The sequence below is a fragment of the Cervus elaphus genome, chromosome X, assembly GCF_910594005.1.
Source record: "Cervus elaphus chromosome X, mCerEla1.1, whole genome shotgun sequence".
In the NCBI taxonomy this organism is placed as follows: Eukaryota; Metazoa; Chordata; class Mammalia; order Artiodactyla; family Cervidae; genus Cervus; species Cervus elaphus.
Window position 1 is genome coordinate 160,538,456 of NC_057848.1, and position 25,625 is coordinate 160,564,080.

The following is a 25,625-nucleotide window of genomic DNA, read 5'->3' on the forward strand; positions in this document are numbered from 1 at the left end:
ACTGGCAGCGAAGCGCTGAGTCACGGTGAGGCAGCCGCGGGGCGCCCTCCGAGCCCCGCCTCTCCACGCCCCCCGCCGCCGCCGCCGCACGGGCTGCTGTAGCCGTCCTTCACCCGGCTGGAGTACCTGGCGCCCGCGGGGCCGGGCGGCGCGGACCCCGCCCTCTCTGGCCCGCTTTAGACCCCCAGGGGAGTCTCCTAGGGAGATGGCCAGAGATGCTTAAGTAGTCCTCTGCAGTTTGGTGCAAGTCGATGACGACTTTTCTTTCTGCAGAGCACTAAGATCTGGTAAGTACCTCGTCAGTGGTGCACGTGCATAGAAGTTAATTGGAGGAGTCTGGGAAGATCCAGACAAAGTCCAAATTGGGGGCGGCGGGGGGGGGGGTGGACGTAAAATACTTTCTAGATGCTCATAGGTGGAGGACTGAGTTCACTAGAGGTGGCAGCCCAGGGGAGGGCACATTTAGAGTGAGCCTTGACTGGCTGGAGGGTTTTGCTGCGCTGAGTGCTCTGAGTAGCAGCAGCTCACATTCTTAGGACACTGACTACACTCTTTTGCAGAATCTACGCTGTCTTATTACTCCTATTCACAGGTGGAAAAACTGAGGAACAGGGAGGCTTAGCAGTTGGCCTCAGATCACACAGCTGATACGTGGTGAACGTGGGATGCAGACCCAGACTGTGTGGCTCCAGAGTCTGTGCTTCTTGCTAAAATATCTATCTTGGTTTGAGTGGGAAACTTTGAAGGAATGGATTATATGTTATTTGCAGAAGAGCTTTAGGGATTGCGTGTATTGTCTGCAAGCATTTGAAGTGGAAAATGGATTAATTATACTTGTTTTGTGATATGCCCTCGAGTAGACTTTAGACTCAGAGGAAGCACTTTTGAATTGGGGGTCCTGAGTAGAATACAGATTGCATGGTCAAGGGCACCTCCTCCGTGAGTTTCCTGTGCTCTGGAAGACTTCAGAGAAAGCTTCAAAGATTTCTTGCCACTTAAGTTGACCCTGAACTTCAGGGATAGATGAGTCTTTGAATTTGATGACCCTCAAAGATCCCTTTCAGTGCCAGATCCTTGCACATTCAGCTAAGAGATACCCACATCTCTCTTAGCTCATGGTAGCAGCTTCCTTCTGGGGCAACACGGGGTAGAGGTAGGGGCAGAGATTTCAACAGGTGAAGCAGGTAAAGTGCCCATTACAGGTTCTAAGTAAATGCCCAGCAGCTGTTATTACTAACTGTGGTCAAAGGTGGTCCTAGGACTACACCAGATAACCACTGTAAATCATTAGTAGGGTGCTGGGAACCTCCTTAGCACTCACAGGCGTCCACCATCATTAGTGTTGTTTGAAAGCATCTAGCCCAGGTCTTGTGCAGAGTAAGCAATTGAAAAATTATAGTTATTAATATTGGGCTGGCCAAAAAGTCCAAAAAGTTCATTTGGGTTTTTCTGTAACGTCTTGCGGAAAACTCCAAATGAACTTTTTGGCCAATGCAATATTTGGGGCAAGGTGTGGGGTGAATTTCGCATCCTGTATTTTATAGTCTGTGGGTGGTCGGTCCCTCCTTGATGACTTCTCTGTTTTGTTGTCCCTTCTCTTACCCTGCATCCTCTACAGCTCAGTCTCGGAACACTCGCTTTTTAACCTTGGACACCATGTCCTCCAAGAAGGTTACCCTCTCAGTGCTCAGCCGGGAGCAGTCGGAAGGAGTTGGAGCGCGAGTCCGCAGAAGCATCGGGAGACCCGAGGTATGCTGGTTGGGTGGCTGTTTCATGCTTTTTTTTTTATTTTTGCAGAAGGGACTGGTGGGACCCTGAGGGTAAGCTTGGGAAGAAAGGGCATGAGGCAATCATGAGCTGCCCCGTGGGGCGCCTATAGGAACCAACTCTAAACTTAGCAATTGGGGTCTCTTTGGGACCAGCCCCACCCCAAGGGGATTTCTGTACTGTGGATCCAGTGATCCTGACTGAAACGTCTGTGCCCCTCTCCGAACACCCACATCCTATCCAGAGTTGATCTGTCAGCCTCCATGTGCACATGCCCATACATACCTGCTAGATCCCCTACCAGTCATGCCTACCAGTCAAAGCACCAGGGACAGATCCTGGGGCCCAACCCCAAATTCCTAGGAGAGAGAATCCCATTGCCTCCTCTTGGGTCAGGTCTCTACCCTGGGGCAGTCAGCCATTTGCCAGGCATTTTGAGTTCTTAGAGAGAAGGCTGAGACCCGACTCTTTGGACCTGTTGGTGGGGGCTAAGTGAGGGCTTCCCTCAGAGGAGGTGATTGTAGGTCAGGCAGACATCTTTCAACATTAGAGAGCAGTTTTATTTGAAAATTTTGGGGGACATGGGACTTGGAGAAAAGAAAATCTTATGTGCAAAAGAAGGAAATGGTGATTCTAATCCATAGAATACAGTGCCCAGCTCCAGATTCCAAAAGCAGAATTCTTTTTATTGAGGTATAATTGACATATAATATTAGTTTCAGGTGATATTAATTTCAGGTAATATTAGCTTCAGTATTTGTATATATTGCAAAATGATCACAAGTCTAGTTAACATCTGTCACCATAATATTATTCTTATGATGAGAACTTTTAAGATCTACTCTCTTAGCAACTTTCAAATATGTAATACAGTATTAACTACAGTCACTGTGCTGTACATTACCTCCCCATGACTCATTTATTTTATAACTGAAAGTTTGTATGTTTTGACCCCCTTTATCCATTTCTGTCACATCTACCCCCTACATCTGGCAACCTCCAATCTATTCTCTGCATCCATGAGCTTGTTTTTTTTTTGTTTGATTTTGAATTCCACATATAAATGAGATCATACAGTATTTGTCTTTGTCTAACTTATTTCACTCAGCATAATGACCTCAAGGTCCACCCATGTTGTTGCACACAGCAAGATTTCATTCTTTTTTTATAGTAGAATAATATCCCATTGTATCCCATATACACCACATTTTCTTTATCCATTTATCTGTCATTGAACACTTAGGTTCTTTCCATGATTATTGTAAATGATGCAGCAATGAACATGGGGATGCATACAGCTTTTCAAGTTAGCATTTTCATGTTCTTTGGATAAATACCCAGAAGTAGAATTGCTGGATGACATGGTAGTTATACTCCCATGTTTTTGTGGAACTGGCATACTGTTCTCCATAGTGGATGTACCAATTTACATTCTAACCAGTAGTGTAGCAGGGTTCCCCTTTCTCCACATCCTCACCAACACTTGTCATTGCTTGTTTTTTTTTTTTTTATAATAGCCATCCTGACAGGTGTGAGGTGATATCTCCGTGTGGTTTTGATTTGCATTTTACTACTTAGTGATGTTGAGCATCTCCCAAAAATATTTTTTGAATAAAGGAGAAGTATATTAGGGAAATGGATTAATTTTGAAAAGTGAGGCTGGTTTGTTCCTCTTCTTAAATTCTGCTCTAATATTCTCATACTCTTCCCACCATTAGCTTCCTGTTCCTCTGAGAATGTCTTTTGAGGTCCGTCAAATATTGTTTTTCAAAGGGATACAGGCAAACAAGATTATTCTAAGGGCTAAATGCACAGTGGATGTTGGGAAGATGCAGATGGATGTGGTATCATATTCTTCTAGGCCACATTGCCAGCAGAAGAATTCAAACACCTGTCAGTAACCCATTACTGTATGTTGAGGGTAGCTAATACTTTAATTACTCCATCTGTCAGAAACACATATGCTCAGGGGTTCTTAATTTTTCTGGTCTTAGGAACCCCTTTGGTAGTCTGCTGAAATCCATCAGTTCACTCTCAGAATGTTGTTTTATAAATTCCTTCTCAGAATAATGTTTTTAAAATGTATAAAATACATGGGATTACACACAAAGGAAAATCTTTGTATTGAAATACAGTTAGCAAAATATTGCAAAAACAAATTTGTAGTTAGTAACTTAAATAACTCTAGTAACATTCAGTAAGAAGATGTAGTTGCAGTTCTCATAAGCACTTAATTTCAAAGCTTTGAGGAGCAGGAACATAGTTCAATACACAGCAACTGTGATGTGATATGAAAAGAGCTTTGATTTCTATTGGTGACAAAGTCACAGGTCCTGGTAACTTACTGTGAATCTTTGACTGCATTCATAATTCAAGGAAATGTTACATTTCAGCCTGGAGATGGGTGGTGGTGACTTGTTGCACAGCAGTAGGAGCGCACTTAATGCCACTGAACTCTATGCTTTAAAATTGTTAAAATGGTAAATTTCATGTTATGTTTGTTTTACTACAAGAAAAATTCAGAAGAAAAAAAAATTCAGTTGGAAGTTAGTAAAAATAATGATGGGTTTTTTGTTCCCAGCCAAGTTTACAGTCACCCTGAATTCTATCTATGGATAGATATATGTAAAATATAAAATTTGCCCAGTTAAAAGTCCCTGGCTGAAAAACCTGTGCTTTAGAGACCCCCACATTCTACTAATTCAAAGGGTTTACCATGCTCCAGGTGTGTCTCTACTGTAAGGAAAAACAAGTGAATAGGAATCATTCCTAATGCCATCACCCTGGTTTAATCACTATTAAGACAGAGTGTTTTCTTTTACCTCTGTTTAGTTATATGTTTTAGTTGTACAGTGTAAACAATTTTGTGTCCTTAGTTTTTCATTTAACAGGGTAGCCAAGCACCTCCCACATTCTTATAAATTCTTCATAAATACCATTTAAGTAGTTATGACATAGTCCAGTGTATGAGCATACCATTATTCCCATTATTCTCTTATTCCTAGCCCAACTTTTAAATTTTTTGTTTAAATATTTGAAAAAATTTTATTGACATATAGTTGACTTACAATTTTGTGTTAATTACTCTTCTACGGCAAAGTGATTCAGTTATAATATATACACATACATATATATACATTCTTTTTTTAATATTCTTTTCCGTTATGGTTTATCATAGGATATTGAATATAGTCCCCTGTGCTCTACAGGAGGACCTTGTTGTTTATCCGTCCTATATATAAAGGTTTCTATCTGCTAACCCCAACCTCCTCCTCCATTTCTCCCCCAACCCATTCTCTGTCAGCAGCCACCACTCTGTTTCAATGTACATGATTCTGTTTTTGTTTTGTAGATAAGTTCATTTGTGTCATATTTTAGATTCCACATTTAAGTGATATCATACAGTGTTTGTCTTTCTTTCTGACTTATTTCACTTAGTATGATTATTTTTAGGTCCATCCACGTTGTTGCAAATGGCATTATTTCGTTCTTTTTTATGTCTGAGTAATACTCCATTGTATGTATATATGTGTGTGTGTGTGTGTCTATACCACATCTTCTTTATCCATTTCTCTGTTGATGGACATTTAGGTTGTTTCCATGTCTTGGCTGTTGTGAATAGCGCTACAATGAACATAGGAATGCATGTATCTTTTTGGACAGTAGTTTTGACTGGATATATTCCTAAGAGATTGCTGGATCATATGTTAGCTCTATCTTTAGTTTTCTAAGGAACCTCCACACTGTTCTCCATAGTGACTGTATCAATTTGCATTCCCTCCAACTGTGTAGGAGGGTTCCCTTTTCTCTACACCCTCTCCAGTATTCATTATTTTGTAGACATTTTGCTGATGCTGGCCCTACTTCTAAACATTTAGATTGTTACCATATTGTTAGCACTCCACACACTGCCAGCTTGCCAAAAGATGGACCCCATCAGCAGAGAAGGAAAACATCACTTATTTCAAGGTGGTTACTTTTCAAACTTTTTGCACCAAGACTGTATCAGTGGAAAATAAAATCTCATTAAAAAAACTAGAGCACAGAGCTATTGTAGGGTAGAATTTACAACAGTGTTTAATATCAGTGGCTCTAGGTGACACGTTCCTTGTTGCTGTAAATATGGAGGTAGAGGAGTTTATAATATTGTTTTGGTGATGAATGGTGAACAAGAGATGGAACTGGGCTGACTGGTACCGTCCATTATACTGTATATGGACAGGGTAGCCAGGCTATAATTGGAATGATTGTATATCATCATGTTGGTGGGTGTGCTTCCAACAGGAAGGAAACCCATCACTCATCTGCATTTGTTTCTATGCCCCACTCCTCTTTCTGCCAGGCAGTCCTTTCTGATGTGATTTTCCTTGGGCCACTCTCAAGCAGGCATACCTCAGGGATGTTGGGGGTTCAGTTCCACATCATTTCAATAAAGCAAATATTGCAATAAAGTAGGTCACACAATTATCTTGGTTTCTCAGTGCCTATAGAAATTACTTATGTTTATACATACTTAGTCTACTAAGTGTGCAGTAGTAAATGTACATACTTCTTTGGACTGCAAGGAGATCAAACCAGTCAATCCTAAAGGAAGTCAGTCCTGAATATTCATTGGAGGGACTGATGCTGAAGCTGAAGCTACAGTATTTTGGCCACCTGATGCGAAGAACTGACTCATTGGAAAAGACCCTGGTTCTGGGAACGATTGAAGGCAGAAGGAGAAGGGGACAACAGAGGATGAGATGGTTGGATGGCATCACCAACTCAATAGACATGAGTCTGAGCAAGTTCTGGGAGTTGATGATGGGTAGGGAAGCCTGGTGTGCTGCAGTCCATGGAGTCACAAAGAGTTGGACACGACTGAGCAACTGAACTGAAAAAATGCTAATGGTCACCTGAGCCTTCAGTGAGTTGTAGTGGTAAGATCTTCTGAGAACTTCTAGATGTTCAAGCTGGATTTAGAAAAGGCAGAGGAACCAGAGATCAAATTGCCAACATCCACTGGATCATCGAAAAAGCAAGAGAGTTCCAGAAAAATATCTACTTCTGCTTTATTGACTATGTCCAAGCCTTTGACTGTGTGAATCACCACAAATTCTGGAAAATTCTTAGATGGGAATACCAGACCACCTTACCTGCCTCTTGAGAAATCTGTATGCAGGTCAAGAAGCAATGGTTAGAACCAGACATTGAACAACAGACTTGTTTCAGATTGGGAAGGGAGTACGTCAAGGCTTTATATTGTCACCTTGCTTATTTAACTTATATGCAGAGTATGTCATGCAAAATGCCTGGATGAAGCACAAGCTGTAATCAAGATTGCCGGGAGAAATATCAACAACCTCATGTATGCAGATGACACCACCCTTATGGCAGAAAGAGAAGAAGAACTAAAGAGCCTTTTGATGAAAGGGAAAGCAGAGAGTGAAAAATTTGGCTTAAAACTCAACATTCAAAAAACTAAGATCATGACATCTGGTCCCATAACTTCATGGCAAATAGATGGGGAAACAATGGAAACAGTGAGAGACTTTTATTTTCTTGGGCTCCAAGATCACTGCAGATGGTGACTGTAGCTGTGAAATTAAGATGCTTGGTCCCTGGAAGAAAAGCTATAACCAACCTAGACAGTATTATTAAAAAGCAGAGACATTACTTTGCCAACAAAGGTCTGTCTAGTCAAAGCTATGGTTTTTCCCTTGAGAGTTGGACCATAAAGAAAACAGTGCCAAAGAATCGATGCTTTTGAACTGTGGTGAAGAATCTTGAGAGTCCTTTGGACTGCAGAGAGATCAAACCAGTCAATCCTAAAGGAAATCAGTACTGAATACTCATTGGAAGGACTGATGCTGAAGCTGCAATATTTTGGCCACCTGATGCAAAGAACTGACTCATTGGAAAAGACCCTGATGATGGGAAAGATTGAAGTCAGGAGGGGAAGGGGACAACAGAGGATGAGATGGTTGGATGACATCACTGACTCGATAGACATGAGTCTGAGCAAGTTCTGGGAGTTGATGATGGGCAGGGAAGCCTGGTATGCTGCAGTTCATGGAGTTGCAAAGAGTTGGACACGACTGAGCGACTGAACTGAACTGAGTGGCAAGATGGTGTGGAAAACACCAAAAGAACTTTTTTGCCAACCCAGTACTTTGTAAACTGTTGGCCAAAAGCTTATTGATAAAATATACTGATGAAATGTTCATTGCAGCAGTGTTTACAATAGCCAGGACATGGAAGCAACCTAGATGTCCATCGGCAGATGAATGGATAAGGAAGCTGTGGTACATATACACAGTGGAATATTACTCAGCTATTAAAAAGAATGCATTTGAATCAGTTTTAATGAGGTGGATGAAACTGGAGCCTATTATACTGAGCGAAGTAAGTCTGAAAGAAAAACACCAATACAGTATATTAACGCATATATATGGAATTTAGAAAGATGGTAACGATGACCCTATATGCAAGACAGCAAAAAAAAAGACAGATGTAAAGAACAGACTTTTGGACTTTGTGGGAGAAGGCGAGGGTGGGATGATTTGAGAGAATAGCATTGAAACATGTATATTATCATATGTGAAGCAGATGGCCAGTCCAGGTTCAATGCATGAGACAGGGTGCTCAGGGCTGGTGCACTGGGATGACACCCTCAGGGATGGGATGGGGAGGGAGATGGGAGGGAGGGTCAGGATGGGGAACACATGTACATCCATGGCTGATTCATGTGAATGTATGGCAAAAACCACCACAGTATTGTAAAGTAATTAGCCTCCAATTAAAATAAATAAAAAATATACTGGTGATATGAATGTCTGCAAAGAAAATCCAACAGAAGCTACAGATGAATTATTAAAATCAATAAGAGCTTAGCAGTGTTCAAAATCACCTTTCTAGTCACACTTCTGTTTAAAGTTTTTTTATTTTATTTTTTGCCATGCCATATGGCATGTAGGATCTTAGTTTATGACAAGGAATTGAACCTGTGTCTCCTGTGGTAGAAGTGTGAAGTCTTAAATGCTAGACCACCAGGGAAGTCCTTCTATTTGCATTTTTGATCCCTAGCAGCAGACTGTTTAAAAATATTCATTTTTTCGTACTTGTTTATAGGGATAGATGGTAGTGTGTGATCATTTCACAGTATTTACAAATATCAAATCATTACCTTGTACATCTGAAACTAATATGTGTCAATTATATCTCAAATATATTATTTATAATACCATAAAATGTATGTTAGTCAGAATTTGATATATGCAAAATCTGTATGGAGAAAATTATAAATCTTATTGAAAGACATTTCAAAGACCTAAATAAATGGAAGTAACCATGTTTATGAATAGGAAAACTCAATACTATATAAATATCATTTCTCCCCAAATTGATCCATACATTCAAAGCAGTTCCAACCAAAAGTCCAACATTTTTGTTTGTAGATATTTTCTAAAATTTGTGTAGAATAGCAAATGGCCAAGGATAACCAAGGTGACCATAAAGATACGCTGATGACAGCGAGCTCTGCTTTTGCCTCTCAATTGGGCTCAAGATTTATCTTCCTTTGCTGTCTAGGTTTTGCACAATATACTAGACACTGAATATTCATAGTACTGTTTATATCATTTATATACATATCTCAAACTCAATGTGATCTAGAATGAAGTCACCATGCCTACTTCAAGGGTCCCTCTTCTGTTACGTTTCTTGTATTTCTGGATGGCCTTACCACCCTCCCAGGCCCCATAGCTAGAAATTTGGAAGTGATCTAATGCTCTTCCTTTTTCCCATTATCCATCACTACTGCCATTGCCTTAGACCTGGCCTTTGTTGTTGCCCAGACTGTTGAAAAGTGAAAGTGAATGTCGCTCAGTCATGTCTGACTCTTTGTGACCCCATGGATTATACAGTCCATGGAATTCTACAGGCCAGAATACTGGAGTGGGTAGCCTTTCCCTTCTCCAGGGGATCTTCCCAACCCAGGGATTGAACCCAGGTCTCCCACATTGCAGGTGGATTTTTTACCAGCTGAGCCACCAGGGAAGCCCAAGAATTCTGGAGTGGGTAGCTATCCCTTCTTCAATGGATCTTCCTGACCCACAAATTGAACTGGGGGTCTTCTGCATTGCAGGCGAATTCTTTACCAACTGAGCTAGACTGTTGAAAGCACCTTCTAAATACTCTTTGCCTCCCATCTCTTCCTTTTCCAGACCATCTTCCACATATATGCTAGAATGGTCTTTCTAGATCTTATCATCTCAACCTGATTAAATCCATCACCTTCAGGATAAAACACAAACTCCTTTATGATTTGACCTCTGTCCTCAGCCCATCTGCATTTTTTGCTTGACAAGAGTAGTTTCCTCACAGGTTTTCAATCTTACCAAGCTGCTTCTCTGCTCTTTTATTTAGAATAGTCTTCCTTCTCCTGCTTCTTGATTAACTTCTACATATATGTACTTCAAGACTCAGCTCAAGTGACACCTCCCTGGTTGAACCTGCTCTAATGTCTCCCCACTCTCCTATATGTTAACTTCCTCCAGAGCATTTATCATCATAGCACAGTAATTGATGTTCTAGTGTGTTCCCCCATGAGATTATGAATCTTTTTGGACTGTATCTTGTTTGTGCTTGACTACTTAGATCTTAGATGATCATGAATCATTTGTCCACTTCTCATAAAATGTCAACTGTTTAACTTAGTGAATCTGTGTGTGTGTGTGTGTGTGTGTGTGTGTGTGTGTGTGTGTGTGTAAAAGGAGTTCTTTCCTGAAAGCATTTTGTATTGCAAAAAGTTGCTTATTAGCCAAGTCATTTTTAATGAGATTCATTAGCTCTGTTTATGAATGTAGCCCCAAGTAGTGTGATTTAAAAGGCACATCTAATCTGCTGGGTTTTATTTTTATTTCAGTTAAAAAATCTGGATCCATTTTTACTATTTGATGAATTTAAAGGCGGTAGACCAGGTGGATTTCCTGATCACCCACACCGAGGTTTTGAAACAGTAAGTAAAACAGTTTGACTGCAAAAGTGAGTATTTTAAAATTTACCTCTGTTCTTAAAATTAATACTCTGTTCTAATAGAAAATTCAAATTTAGAAGCAATAAATAATAGGCCAAAGTTAATCAATAAGTTCCTGGCTATAGACTGGCTGTTAATAGAATTGTATTAATAATATCTGTTTTTTATTGTCCATGCAATTCTTCAGGTGAGAATACTGGAGTGAGTTGCCATTCCCTTCTCCAGGGAATCTTTCTGACACATGTATTGCAGGGAAAATGTAGGGACAGTTCCTAACAAAGTTTAGTCATCTCCTCCCTGAGGAAAACAGACCAGGGCTTAGTGTGTTTGTCAAGCCCATTACTGAATGAATAAATATTTATTGATGTGTGGTGACATGAAGCCACGGTTCAGGTTATCTTTTGTATGTTAGGGGGTGTGTGTGTGTATGTTTGTGTGTGTATGTATTAGGGAGAGAGGACAGAGGCAGAGGGAGGGAAGCTAAGAAAAAATGAGGAAGAATGAGGCATGACCGCTGCTTGAAAGTGAGAGTCACTCAGTTATGTCTGACTCTTTGCAACCCCACGGACTATACAGTCCATGGACTTCTTCAGGCCAGAATACTGGAGTGGGTAGCCATTCCCTTCTTCAAGGGATCTTCCCAACCCAGGAATTGAACCCAGGTCTCCTGCATTGCAGGCAGAATCTTTACCAGCTGAGCCACCAGGGAAGCTTACATCTAGGATATTGTCTAGTTAAGGAGGTGAAAGATGAACGGGTAAAGAGTTAAACACTGCAGTGTGAAAATAGAATAAACCTAGAAGCTTCTGAAAACAGTATGAAGGATTAAGATCATTGGATGGATTTCCCTTCCTCACTTAGCCATTTGCCTTCCACTTCTCTTCTCTGTGATCACTTCAGGGCCACTGTGCCTTGCTTTACAGCAATAATGGAAACCATGCCTTCCTCCTCCCCTACAGGTGTGCTGAGTTCTGACCCAGATCTCAGAGGTCTCCCTACTGTGCTCTTCTGCTTCTGGTATCAAGACATTCTCAACACCCCATCCCACAGCTCCAGCTGCCATTTTACTAATCCTTCAAGATCTTTTCATTTCTTAACCATCTCCTTCATATCTTCCAGACAGTCCCAAGAGGAAACCCTTTCTCTTTCATGTGGCCTCCATAGCATTAGATTTTTTCTAGTCTCATACATTTTAGATCTTTATGGTGGCCTTGATCATATTCCACTTGTATTAAGATGAATTTTCTGAACCTCCCCTCCCACACCCAAGAGAATTGTAAGTTTCTTAACCTCATATCATCCCGCCCATCTCCATGTTCTCCTGGTGGAGATTGTGTCTTGCTTGGCTGAATTTAATTGAATAATAAAAAGAGATGGATTTTGCTGAAGATGATAAATACATTAAATAAAATGATGAAACCCATCACTTTCTTATCCATTACAGAAACGAGATTTAATTCCTTTCTAAATGACAGTTTATAAGTTGTAAGGTGCTCCATGTTAAACTACTCTGGGAAAGGGTTCAGTGGTAGAATATTGGTGTTTGACTCTTCTGAGTAAGAATTTTCCATAAAAGTGTATTTGTTATTACAGGCAATCCTCATCATCTGTGGATTCTGGATCAGCGAATTCACCTACTCACTAAATTTATTTATAACTGTGGTGCTCGCACCATCATTTGTGGGCATGCATGTGCTCCCGGCTGAGGGTGAACAAGACAATGCTCTGCTTTCTTGCTTCAACTCTCCTACTGCAAACAAATGTCCTTCCTGAGGCCAATTTAGTGCCACATTTTGTGCTTTTTGTTGGTGACCTTGCTGTTTTCAATGCCCCCAGGCATAGTGAAGTGCTGTTCAGTGTTCCTAAGTGCAAGACGGCTGTAAGGTGCCTTTTGGAGAAAGTATGTGTTGGAGAAACTTCCTCAGGCCTGAGATGTAGTGCTGTTGGCTCTGAGTTCAGTGTTAATCAGTCAATAATATATAGTCAATAAGGTGTCTTTAAACAGAAGCACACATAACAGAAGGTTACGTATTGATTCTTGATTGTGAATGGAGGCTTGCAGGAACCTAACCTTGTACTTCCCCCGGAGCAATAGTTCAGTATTGGCTCACTCTGTGATCGTGGCAACTTAATAGAACATCAGTTCAGTTCAGTTCAGTCGCTCAGTCATGTCTGACTCTGCGACCCCATGGACTGCAGCATGCCAGGCCTCCCTGTCCATCACCAACTCCCAGAATTTACTCAAACTCATGTCCATCGAGTCAGTGATGCCATCCAACCATCTCATCCTCTGTCATCCCCTTCTTCTGCCTTCAGTCTTTCCCAGCATCAGGGTCTTTTCCAATGAGTCAGTTCTTTGCATCAGGTGGCCAAAGTATTGGAGCTTTAGCTTCAGCATCAGTCCTTCCAATGAATATTCAGGACTGATTTCCTTTAGGATTGACTAGTTGGATCTCCTTGCAGTTCAAGGGACTCTCAAGAGTCTTCTCCAACACCACAGTTCAAAAGCATCAATTCTTTGGCGCTCAGCTTTCTTTATAATCCAACTCTCACATCCATACATGACTACTGGAAAAACCATAGCTTTGACTAGACGGACCTTTGTTGGCAAAGTAATGTCTTTGCTTTTTAATATGCTGTCTAGGTTGAAGCAAGCATCTTTTAATTTCATGGCTGCACTCACCATCTGCAGTGATTTTGGAGCCCAAGAAAGCAAAGTCTCTCACTGGTTCACACTGTTTCCCATCTGTTTGCCATGAAGTGATGGGACCAGATGCCATGATCTTAGTTTTCTGAGTGTTGAGCTTTAAGCCAACTTTTTCACTCTCCTCTTTCACTTTCATAAAGAGGCTCTTTAGTTCTTCTTCACTTTCTGCCATAAGGGTGGTGTCATCTGCATATCTGAGGTTGTTGATATTTCTCCTGGCAATCTTGATTCCAGCTTGTGCTTCATCCAGCCCAGCGTTTCTCATGATGTACTCTGCATGTATTTTTTTTTTTATGAAAAAGATTCATTTATGTAACATGTCTATAGTTTACAGAGGGCTTTCGTTTACACGATCTCCTTTTACTCTCAGAACGATTTGCAAAGTAGAACACTTGTCACATTTCACAAGTAAGGAACTGCTGCTTAGAAACAACGCTGTCACCTGTGGCCATACTTCCTTTGTGGGTTTTGGGGACACCACCTTCTTCAGACTTTTTTTCCCTTCTCCTCTCTTTTTTCTCTCTTGGAAGGCTTTTTCTTTGGTGAAAGTGAAAGTGTTAAGTCGATCAGTCACGTCCAACTCAGTGACCCCATGGAAATCTCCAGGCAAGAAACTGGAGTGGGTACCTCCCCTTAAAATAAATGCCAACGGCCCTTTCCTCTTCTCCTGCTGGTACCCTCTTATTAGGTGGCCTCATCCACTACCATGTTTAGCCATCACACGTAACTGACAGCTGCCAAATCTACAATGCAGAGCCTGGAATCCTCCGCGGAGCACTTGACCTATACACACAACTTCTGCCTCGTGGCTAAGGCCTGCAGAGGCAGCCGGTAGGGACTGTGAGGAGGGAGGAGGTTGGTGTTCAGCTGAAGGACAAAAGCCACTGGAGCTTGGAGGTGTGCGAATCCTAAATACTTGGCATGATTTTCCAGCATGTTGATTTTTGATTCCTATGCTAACTCTATTCTACATGGTCCTAATCTCACGTTGCTTCAATTCTTTCTTTGAAAATGAGAGAAGTTTACAATATGAATCTGAACGATATAAGAATCTTGTATGAGCCAAGTATTATCAGTCTAATTCTACCATTCACTCACTCACTCACCTGATTTGTTCAAACATTTATCAAGTGCTTTTCAATTGCCAGGAGTGGCACAAGGCGCTGGGCTTAACAATGATTAAGACAAAGTCCCTCAAGGAGCTCACAGTCTAATGGTAAACTACTGAGTAAACCGAGGCACAGAGTGGTAATGCCTTACCCGATGAGGTAGAAAGAGCGAGGTGCTCGGGAATGTGGGAGAGAGGGCAGGGGACCACTGACTCATCGTAAATAAACCCCTCTGGTTGAAGAGCAAGGCTGTGTACAGAAACATATTACAAAATCTTGCAAAAACGGTTAAAATAGTTTCCAACTGTCACCATGACTGAATTAATGTCTTGCAAGGAATTCAGTCATGAGCTGATAGCATTTCTATACTTGTCCCCAAAGCTTGGGGCACATCACCAGTCTGCTTGGACACAATGACTCTGTAGGGAGCCTGAAGTCCAATTTTAGCACTGGGAAATCATATTGAAATACTTGCATTAAATCCACAAACTTTAAATGCACACACATTTTATGGTACTTCTACATGTAGAAGTTAGGGAAAAAACTCTCCTCTAACCCTCATTCAGAGGATTCTAATAAGTTATAGATACCATGGAGATTAGAGAATATGTCACTTTCCATATTTACATTATTTTGGCTGTACAAGGGTGAAAAGTCTCACTCAGACATATTTCATAAGTGATCTAGACATTATACAAATATGCACAAAGATGTCACGTCAGGTTTGTGCGCACACCCATCCATGCAGACATGAACCCGTGTAAGGCAACTTCTTTTGTAATGACATGTGTTCCATGCAGCAAAGGGCAAAGTCCACGAGGAGCTGTCCACCCAGCCTGTCCATCTGTTTCAGTGATATTCGTGTGACTCAGTAATTTCTCTAGGCAAGATGACTTCTTCACTGGCAAAAAAGCAGTGAATAATTATAAAAAGAGCTCTTTTCGAATGCAGAAACCATCATTATCCAGGAATCTGAGGAGCAAAGTGCTTGGAGGTGCTCCTGGCCTTCTTGCAGCTATCAAGCATGAGAAAATAGCAGGGACAATTTATTGCTCTGAGGATCTTCGTCCACACAGGAGTCCAAGAGACTCAGTGCATGGTACCTCAAACACCATCAGTTGGTCACTTCAAGCACTTCTTCACTTTGCTGTGGAGAATTTTCTTCTTTATCAGGTTGAAGGTGCTCCGGAGGCTTGCTTTTGGATGAAGAGGTCCCTACGCTGTCTGGCGTCTTATTAATTGAGTGGGAACCCTGCTCCACTTCACATAAATAAATGTCAGTGGGTCCTTTGGAGCTCTTGATACGTACTATGATCGAATCCTCTCTGGGAGCTGGAACATCCAGTCTGGTTTCTGCCGGTGCTTTAACTGCAGTTACAATCTGTTCATGGAAAGCTTGGATCCTGTGAATGTCTTGATATGTCACATATGCTAGTCTTTCATTTTCTTTGTCATCTGTTAACTCAAACAACTGCTGAACACAATCCTTAATTAAGTAATATAGGGCATCTTCCGGAGAAGGCAACGGCACCCCACTCTGGTACTCTTGCCTGGAAAATCCCATGGACGGAGGAGCCTGGTAGGCTGCAGTCCATGGGGTTGCTGAGAGTCGGACACGACTGAGCGACTTCACTTTCACTTTTCACTTTCATGCATTGGAGAAGGAAATGGCAACCCACTCCAGCTTTCTTGCCTGGAGAATCCCAGGGATGGGGAAGCCTGGTGGGCTGCCGTCTATGGGGTCGCAGAGTTGGACACGACTGAAGCGACTTAGCAGCGGCAGCAGGGCATCTTCCATCACTGATAAGTCAGACAGCTCCTCCTGCAGCTTATTCTGTTGGGGGCACTGCTCCAAAATTGCTAAAATCAGATCCTATCCATCGAATATTGTTCTTAGACTTCTTTTCAACCAGGTCGATTCCATCTAAGACGTTGGTGATGTCATACACTCTTTGTTTTCCTACTCCCAGTTTTGCTGCAAACTTATTTAAGTCAAGAATGCCCCCAGGAGCAGATCTGACAAGATCCATAAATTTTCGAGTTAAATAAACCAGTGATACATCAAAACGAGGTCTCTTCACTTTTAGTGCTTTTCTCATGGACACATATTGTACATTATCTTCTAAATTAATCCTTATTTTTGATGGCAGCAGGCGCTCCACGTTGATGGGGTCATGGTGGCGGCACACACCGTCTCCTCCGCCGGGTCCACAAGCAGGCTGGGCAGCTTCCATGCCGGCTGCTGCTGACTCATGCTGCCCAGCCAGTCGCTCCTCGCCTCGCACCCCCAAGAGCTCTCCCGCCTTCTCCTGTTCCGCTTGGGCGCTGGCCCCCGCAACACAACACGCGGGGCCCTGGGGAGTAAGGGAGTGGTCGGGGGGTGGACTGAGCGCAACCCCGGGAGGTGGGACGCGGGTGGGCTAAAGAGCACCATGACCCGTGCACCTCAGGACGCCAGGCCCACCATCTTCCCACATCTGTACTCTGCATATAAGTTAAATAAGCAGAAACAGAATATCACTACTGTGAATAAGTAGAATCAACTGTTTCCCTCAAGTTTCCCGCCAAAGTGTAGGTAACCCAAGTTTTAGCTGTCTTTTAATATAAACTTCAGAAATCTACAGGGAATTCATGGCCTTCTGGTGGTTAGGACTCCATGCTTCCACTGCAGGAGTAGATAAGTTCATTTGTGTCATATTTTAGATTCCACATAAAAGTGATATCATGTGGTATTTGTCTTTCTCTTCCTGACTGACTTAGTATGATAATCTCTAGTTGCATCTGTGTTGCTGCAAAAATGGCATTATTTCATTCCTTTTTTATGGCTGAGTAGTATTCCATTGTGTATTTATATGTGTGTGTGTGTGTATACCACATCTTCTTTATTCAAGAAATATAACTGTGAGCCAAGAGCAAGAACCTGATTTTATTGAGTTAATGCCTAATTATTTTCTAAAATTTAACTCTTCACTTTGGATAGTGAGGTATTTTCTGTTAAAAACTTGCAGAAAACTTTAGGAAGAAGGAAGACCCTGGAGGAGAAGGCACAGCTGGTGGTCCCAAGACAAAGGGGAAAATGTATGCAGTATTTCCTGCCTGGAGTTTGTACTCCAGGAAGCATTGTTTTGAAAAGGCTTGTGGTAAAGGGTGGAATGATTTTCCACTTACCTATTTCTGGTCTGGCCTGATATCTTGATTTGTTTAGGGCAACTCTAAATGGTCAGAAACAAAGAACCATCTGAAAAAATGCACAGCACTCTTCCTTTTTAATCCACATCCTGCCCAGGTTTAGTTTTGCCTGAAAGAGAAGTACTTCAAGTTCACATACCGTTAATGAACCCTTCGCCTGCCCTGAGAAGAAACACATTTTGTGCCTTTAAATTATAGCCTTGGGACTTTTCCAGTTTTTAAGCACTGAAAGAACTGTGTTCCCGGGAACCCCTTGGTCCTGGAGAAACCAATGCTGTTGGTCACGCCTGCTTCAATTGAAGGATGGTTAGGAGTAACTGTCCTGCCTGCTTCGCAGGGCTGTTTTAGGATGGTCTGGTCCATTGTTTCCTTAGCTGGGCTTAGAAATGTTTTATCACGTTTTTTACTACAAGCCTTAGCAGGTTCTTTGATCTTGTTCAGGAGAACAGACCTGCTCTATTTCCAAGGGTGTGCCCATCAGAAAAGCCACACTTACGTTTACTGGTTGGCAGCCAGTGGCGTTTGCATGCAACCCCTGAACAATATCCCGAGAGGAAGGGTAGGGTTCTGGTGATTCATACCTAAGACTTACAGCTGGATCCAAACCTCCTGTCTCCTACACAGTCTGTTTTTACTAACTCATTGTACTTTTAAACCCAAAGCATACCATTGTTGAATCAAAGCTGGAAAAAAAAAAAGAGTTGAATTCAAAATCTATTCTGGAAAGAAAAAAATAGGAAAACTAGGAAAGAAGGATATTTTCTGAACATCAGAGAGACTCTATTGTTCAAGGAACATCCTCTGTCATCTCTTAATATGGCGGTGTTGACAAGTTCCTGACACTGTGAGAAAAAAGATGAGAATGTCTACCAGCACTATCATGATTGAATATGGTTCTGGAAGCTTTGAGGCCATTAATAAGAGTTATACCTATTGGAAAGGAGGAGAGAACAAATTCTTGTGGGTAATATGCTACTAAAGGAAACCCCATGGTGGCTGCATCCAGCTTTGGGTGGTGATGTGATTGGAGGAGGAAATTATGGTCACAGCTCAGCACATGGGTGGATGTTAGTGCATATGTTTACTTGGCATGAATTGAGGGTGACGCTAATAGATTATAGAAAGGATACTAAAATCTTCCCTCATTCCACGGATACCCCTTGGCACTGCCATGCTAAGAACATCAACCAAAAGTGTCTTACTTAAATGGCCAGATATGGACTTCCCTGGTGGTCCAGTGCTTAAGACTCCGCCTTCCAATGCAGGGTGCACTGGTTCAAACCCTGTTTGGGGAACTTAGGTCCCACATGCCACATGGTACAGACAAAGAGAAAAAGAAAGTAAATGGCTGGATAGAAAATAACTGTGAAAGCCACCCACTTTCCTGCACAAAGGCAATTACTAGATATAATGTGGGGGAATCCCATTCATAATAACAATAAGAGCCCCATATAATTCCAGGACAAAAACATATTCTCCTTTAACCCAGTTACCTTACTTACAGGAATCTAATAATTTCCTTAAAAAAAAAAAAAAAAAGCCCAATGTGAGAACAGAGGCTTGTTATACAAGTGTTTCTTCCAGTGCAATATTAAAAAGTTTTAAAAAAGAAACAAAGTATCTAAAATAAAGGGGACTGATTCATATCAATGTATGACAAAACCCACTGAAGTGTTGTGAAGTAATTAGCCTCCAACTAATAAAAAATAAAATAAAATAAAATAAAGGGGAGTGATTATATATGTGGAGATTATATATCAGGAAATTATTATATATCTGGAAGTTGGAATATTATGCAACATTGTAAAAGCAGATATTATAAATAATTTAAATTTTCATGAATCATGGTCTGTTTAAATGGAGGTTCATCACCCTTGGTACTACTGATATTTTGGATGGATCATTCTTTGTCGTGGGAGGGAGGGGGAGCTGGGCATTTTTGGATGTTTAGCAGCATCCCATCCTCTTCTCACTAGATACTAATAGTACCTGTTTACCTCCAGTGGTGACAACAAAACACGTCTCTGGATACTACCGACTGTGTGCTTTGGGCAGGGGGGCCGCCACATTGTCCCCAGTTGAGAATTAGTGGTTTACTTGGATGTGTCCATACAGTAACATACAACCCAGCTGTTAGAAGAATGACATAGCTTGATAGGTTCTGATAAGGAATAATCTCTGTGATAGTTGGAAAGTGGCAGAGGCGAGGTACAAAATTGTTACGGCATAATGTAGGATTTGTATAAAGAGCAAAGACTATACCTTTATTCTTTTTTAAAAAAATGGTTTATTATTTATTGTGTGGAAGATGGATTATTTGAGTGGATGGTGACTTCCACAGACTACACTGATGCGAAGAAAACAAAATCACAAAATTCACATAGCAATAATAGAAGAAGATGGTTGTTAGAAAATGAACATATAATGACAGATACTAATTTAGTGACTTATATGTTCCTAAGCTTCCCAGGTGGCTCAGAAGTAAAGAATCCTGCCAATGCAGGAGACCCAGGTTCAATCCTTGGGTCGGGAAGATCTACTGGAGAAGGAAATGGCAAGCCACTCCAGTATTCTTGCCTGGGAAATTGCGTGGACAGAGGAGCCTGGTGGGCTACAGTCCATGGGGTTGCAAAGAATCTGACATGACTTAGTGACTAAGCAGCAGCAGCAGTATATTCATAAGATCGTACAGGTATCGCCACTGACTCCAGCTGTTTTCATCACCCCCCAGAAGACAGCCCTTACCCATTTGTAGTCACTCCGTATTACCACTTCCCCAGACCTCTGGCAACCACACTGTGTTTCTATGAATTTGCCTATTCTAGACACTTCATATAAAAGGAATCATATCATACAATAGGTGGTCTTTTGTGACTGGCTTCTTTCACTCAGCATGTTTTCAAAGTTCATCTATTGTAGTCCATATCAGAACCTTATTCTTTTTAATGGCTAATAGTCCATTATATGGCTATGTCACGTTTTGTTTATCCACTCATGTCTTGATGGACAACATGTAAGTGATTTTCACTTATACTTTGATTCTTGGGTATGCCTAGATTATCTCTGAAAGAATAACCAAGAAGCTGGTAATGTACCTTCCGGAGAAGGTTACTGGTGGTGAGGGAGAGTGGGAAAGAATTAATTTTCATTCTAACCCTCTTTTTCTCTTTGTGTCATTAGAATTTTGAACCATATGTATTGGTTATTTCAAATATTGATATTTTTGAAGTTCCCTCTTCACTTGCTGTATTTGAAGATTAAACAGTGCTCTTGTGGTTAGTGAAGGACCTGATGCTCACTTGCTGTCCAGGAACTCTTGTGGGTCTGCCCCTGCCACATAAAATCAGCCTGGTTTGTGTTCTATTCTGGTCAATCAGATAAGCTAATAATGTATGTCAGAGTGGAAGGGAGGGTGTGATCTTAGGGAAGCTTTTTCTAGGAAATATTTGTGTACCTTTAGAGGTACCCATGAAATTTAAAATAGGGGTTCAAATTAAAAAACATAACTTTCTCCTCTACAGTATGTTCCCTGTCCAAAAGGAAATTAAAATTGTGTGTGTATGTGCACATGGAAGCACACAAATGAGTTTAGAAGTCGGGGCAGAGGACTTCCAGTTTGCAAGAAAGTGAGAAAATAATTAAGGAGAAACACGAGTGGTCCAGTGCCTGAAGTTTCATGTTCAGAGGGAGAAGCTAGCATTTCTAACAGGTCTGGGAGGGCTTCAGGAAAAGTTTGGCCATTTAGTAAAACTGTATGATAAGTTAGATGACTGGACAGCAGAGGAAAAAGTACAGGGCGTAGTATGGGGATAAACTAAAATCAGGGATTAGTTTAGGTAGAATTAAAAATTGGATGTGTAGGGCAGGGCACCATCTAAAGCTGTAGGTTGGGCCATCATTGGAGAAGGTCTTCAAAGCCAAACTGGATCTCTAGTTATGAATGAAAGGCCAATATTGATATCCTGAAGCTCCCAGGTTAATGCAGTCATTTTGAAATTAGAACCATCTTTAGTCTAAACGTCTGGTTTTTAGACTGTGCCAGTGCTTCTCACACTAGGGGTGATTTTGCTCACCCAGAGTCTTGCGGCACTTTCTGGAGGCCGTGCTGGTCATGCGACAGGGGGTGCTACTGCCATCTACTGGGTGGAAGCTGGGAATGCCGCTGATATCCCGCGGCACCCACGACAGTTTCCCAGCATAGGTCACATGAGGGAAAGTGGCAGTTTAATGGAAATGTTCTTCGAAAGTAGTCCAAATAAATTCCCAACAAATTTCCCCATCTGCCCCACTCCTACCCGATTACAGTTATAGACAGAAACCATTCATGTCTGAAAGACTACATTCCTAGAGTTCTTAAGTAGACAAATTCAAGGGGATATAATAAAGACTATAAACTAGTCATTAAACATTCTTTTATGTTACCAAATATAAAATAATGCTTCTTCATGGAGACTAAAAATAAGTCTAGAATAAATTGGCATAGACCATTATAAGACAAAAAGCTTTTTCCAAATGTTCAACACTAGAGCAAAGAGTCATCAACGTTATCCATCAGTAGACTCCAAATGAAATGCCTGACCACACAAGATTAAACACATAGGAAATTTGCCATGCAATAATATTAGCTACCTGTTTCATGAGAAGCTTCACATGCTTTCTCTACATTACCTCCCAGCAACCCTGAAAGCAGGAATTGTTAGCTCCCCGTTTTACAGGTGAGGAGACAGAGGCCAAAGAAATGGTGACTTGTCAAGCTCACACACAGTCCGTACAAGGCAGATGGGCTCATCTAATCCAGGCCCACACCTGGCCCCTCTTCCATGCTGCTACTTCTGGAACAAAGTTTCCATTCTGTACCTCTGAGAGTGTTTCTGTACAGTGACACATTAATACCATTAGAAGTAAGATTGCACGGTGACACAGACCCTCACACTGTGACTACCTCATACTCCTCTGTTACTTAGTGTGGGACCCAGAGCTTTCACGGTTCGGGGACCTGATTTTCCTGCCTGTAAGTGCAAAGTAATACTCTCACTTCTCTGAACTTCGGGTATAATGAGGAAGTAGATTGGGTTGGTTGACTGTCTGGATACTTGGCCAGTCATTTAACTTCTTATAGCAACAAGGAGATGTTCATGATCTAGGAGCAACGTGATAGTTAACAAAATGGTGCTTTAGTTGTTTATGACCTTTTACTACAATCTAAAGTTTCTTTTCCTCATCCTGTATGCTGTTTTGTCCCAGCCACACCAGCTTTTTACCAATATTTCAGACTTTTAAAAAAATTTATTTATTTTTGATTGAAGGATAATTGCTTTGCAGTATTGTGTTGGTTTCTACCAAACATCAACATGACTGATATTTCAGTCTTTTAAGGACTAGCTGGGGGCGGGGGGCTGCCTTCTCCATGAATTACTCCCCTGTTCCTCTAGATTCTTCATCATCAAAATTGATCTTTATTCTCTCTTTCCAGTGGGGCTAATCGTACTTCTGTTTAGCATTTGTTTCTCTAAGCTGCCTATTTTGGTAGTGTTTCCCCTGCTGGAATTACCAGTTGTTCCCTGAAAGTAGGGAAGGGATAATCATTGTGTTCCTTCTGGGTGCTTTCTAACTTCTCATTAATGAGTTTGTGATGACATTTTCTCTTCTGTAGGCTGCAATGAAATAAAAAGAGAGATTTAAAAATATTTCAAAATTAAAAGTTTATTTAAAAAGACGAAAGACAAAATCCCTCTATCAGACCCCCTTATTATAAAATGTTTTATTGCTTCTTGAAGGCCAAAATCATGAGAACTGTGTCCCAGTACCATCAAGTGCAATGAACACATTCAGTCAGGGAGTTTCAGAAATTAAATCCTTACAATGAATTGAATCCGGAATAATAAGAAATCACCCATCAAAAAGTGTCAGCTGCTTAATTAAATATTGTAATGAAATTTTAACAAAATATTAAAACAAGGGGGAAATTGACAGGATTCCCTTAAATCTGTCTCTCTAAGAGCCTTGTGCACTCAGGCCTGCCTAGGACCATGTGTGTGGAGGAATGTTTTCAGGCCCTTCTTTCTTCGGTGTCAGCCTTAACAACTTTTAACTAGAGGCTGCTGGGCAGAAAAACTCCCTTCTATCCCACAACACAGCCCCTCCCTTAATGACTAGAGGGCAGCCTGCTATGTGGACATGTGATTTTTGAGCAGAGACAATGTGCTCAGGCTAGAAGACAGTCTTAGTTACCAGTGGATCTTTTCACAACACATCTCTGGTTTGGTGAGAACTGATTTTAGAAAAACAGCACACATCACAAGGATCAGCAGAGGGCACTGTTAAGCAACAGTGCTTTGAACTACCCACTTTACCGGCTGGGTGCAGACACTATGCTTTTATATGCGGGAAACTGGGGTCATCCTAGAAGCTGGCACACCATTCCCATGAGCCCCTTTCAGTATAACATGGGAGATGAAACAGTGGATGTGAATGCCTTGACTATAGTTTTACAGAATGGAGGTGACATCAGTTAAGAGGTTGGCAAGACGATGGCATGGGGAGCCTAGGGTACTTTGTCTGAAGAGATTCCCCCAGAGGGTTGAGTAGGGTTTGAAGAGGAAAGGTGTTTCTGAATCTGGGCTCCTCGAAGCAGCTGGAAGATTCTCAGAGAGTTTGCAGTTCAACCTGAGTAGATTTGGGAATGTGATCATCATAGAACCTCGACATGCATGTCTGAAATTTTATTCAGAGTGAAAGGAAAATTAGTGGATTTGGGAGACTTACAAATGGGAGCAACAGAAAAATAGAAAAGGAAAATTGCTCTCAAGTCAGTTGTGGAAGCACTGGCTACTCTGGCAGCTCCCGTCAGCTCTCCTCCAAGGCAGGCACAATGCTTTCAACACCTCCGTTAGTGCCGAGATGACGCCAGCATTTGTGGGACACCGTGGGAGAGTGAAATGGTTTTATTCTCAGAGACAGGAAATGTTAAATCGTTGCTCTGCTACTATTAATCGTGTAACCTTAATCACACTAAGCCACAGTGTTTTCATCAATAACATGTAGGTAATATATTCGCAGGATCATATGCTTTGTGAATGCCAAAATACAAATACAAGATGCTGCCCCTCCTTCCTTTCACAAATCTTCAGTGTCAGCTATATGTTCTAACCTTCAGGAGGTGGTATTTTCTTAGGGCAGACAGGCAATGAATGAATAACCAAATGATTATATAATTATGTTAATTATATAGTGCCCTTCATGGAAAAGCTAGGAAGAAGAAATGATCCGAATAGAAGGATTGAGACTGGATTGACCAGTTAGATTGGCTGGTTGGGGGGTGGCCTCTCTTAGGGAGTGACATTTAAATGGAGGCCTGAACAAAGTGAGGATGCAAACCATAAGAATATTGAGTGGAAAAAAAAGAATATTGAGGGAAATACATTCCTGGGAGGTTGAGAGAGGACTCAACGAACAGGATCTTGGCTTGAGGAAATGTGGCAAATGTGTTGATTCTAGAACTTACTGAACACTTGTGTGCTCCGCACACATCACCTGGTTAGCCCCCACCACACTTGCTGAGCTCACGGCCTAGGTCTCTGTTGTGAATGAACAAACCGAGCCTTGGAGAAGTTTAGGATTTCGCCCCACATCTCACACCTAGTGAATAACTAACAAAGCCCACATTCCACCCAGGGTCTCAGTACCTGCGCGGTTCTTGAGGCAGGGCTGTGCCAGCAGGGGACAGTGTTGGCGGGATCTCAGAAGCACTGGTGCCTCCGGGGTTGTAGCAGGAAATTTCAAGGCAGGACCCAGCAGAGCTTTTAAAGGTTTGGGTTTGCCCCTTGGCTGAATACCT

The 25,625-nt window shown here is 41.6% G+C and overlaps 1 protein-coding gene and 1 pseudogene across 2 annotated transcripts in view; one reads left to right on the forward strand and one right to left on the reverse strand.

Moving 5' to 3' along the window:
• The window catches only part of PIR (pirin), a 103,823-nt gene continuing 78,198 nt past the window's right edge, over window positions 1-25,625 (forward strand). The window contains exons 1-3 of one of the 2 annotated variants that reach the window (XM_043896535.1): window positions 2-287; window positions 1,619-1,749; window positions 10,673-10,765. In XM_043896535.1, coding sequence (XP_043752470.1) covers window positions 1,657-1,749; window positions 10,673-10,765 — 186 coding nt within the window. In that variant the 5' untranslated portion in view covers window positions 2-287; window positions 1,619-1,656. Of the gene's footprint in view, window positions 288-1,618; window positions 1,750-10,672; window positions 10,766-25,625 lie in introns of both variants that reach the window. The other variant, XM_043896536.1, reaches the window with a different exon arrangement.
• Window positions 15,714-16,853, reverse strand: LOC122689802 (annotated as a pseudogene).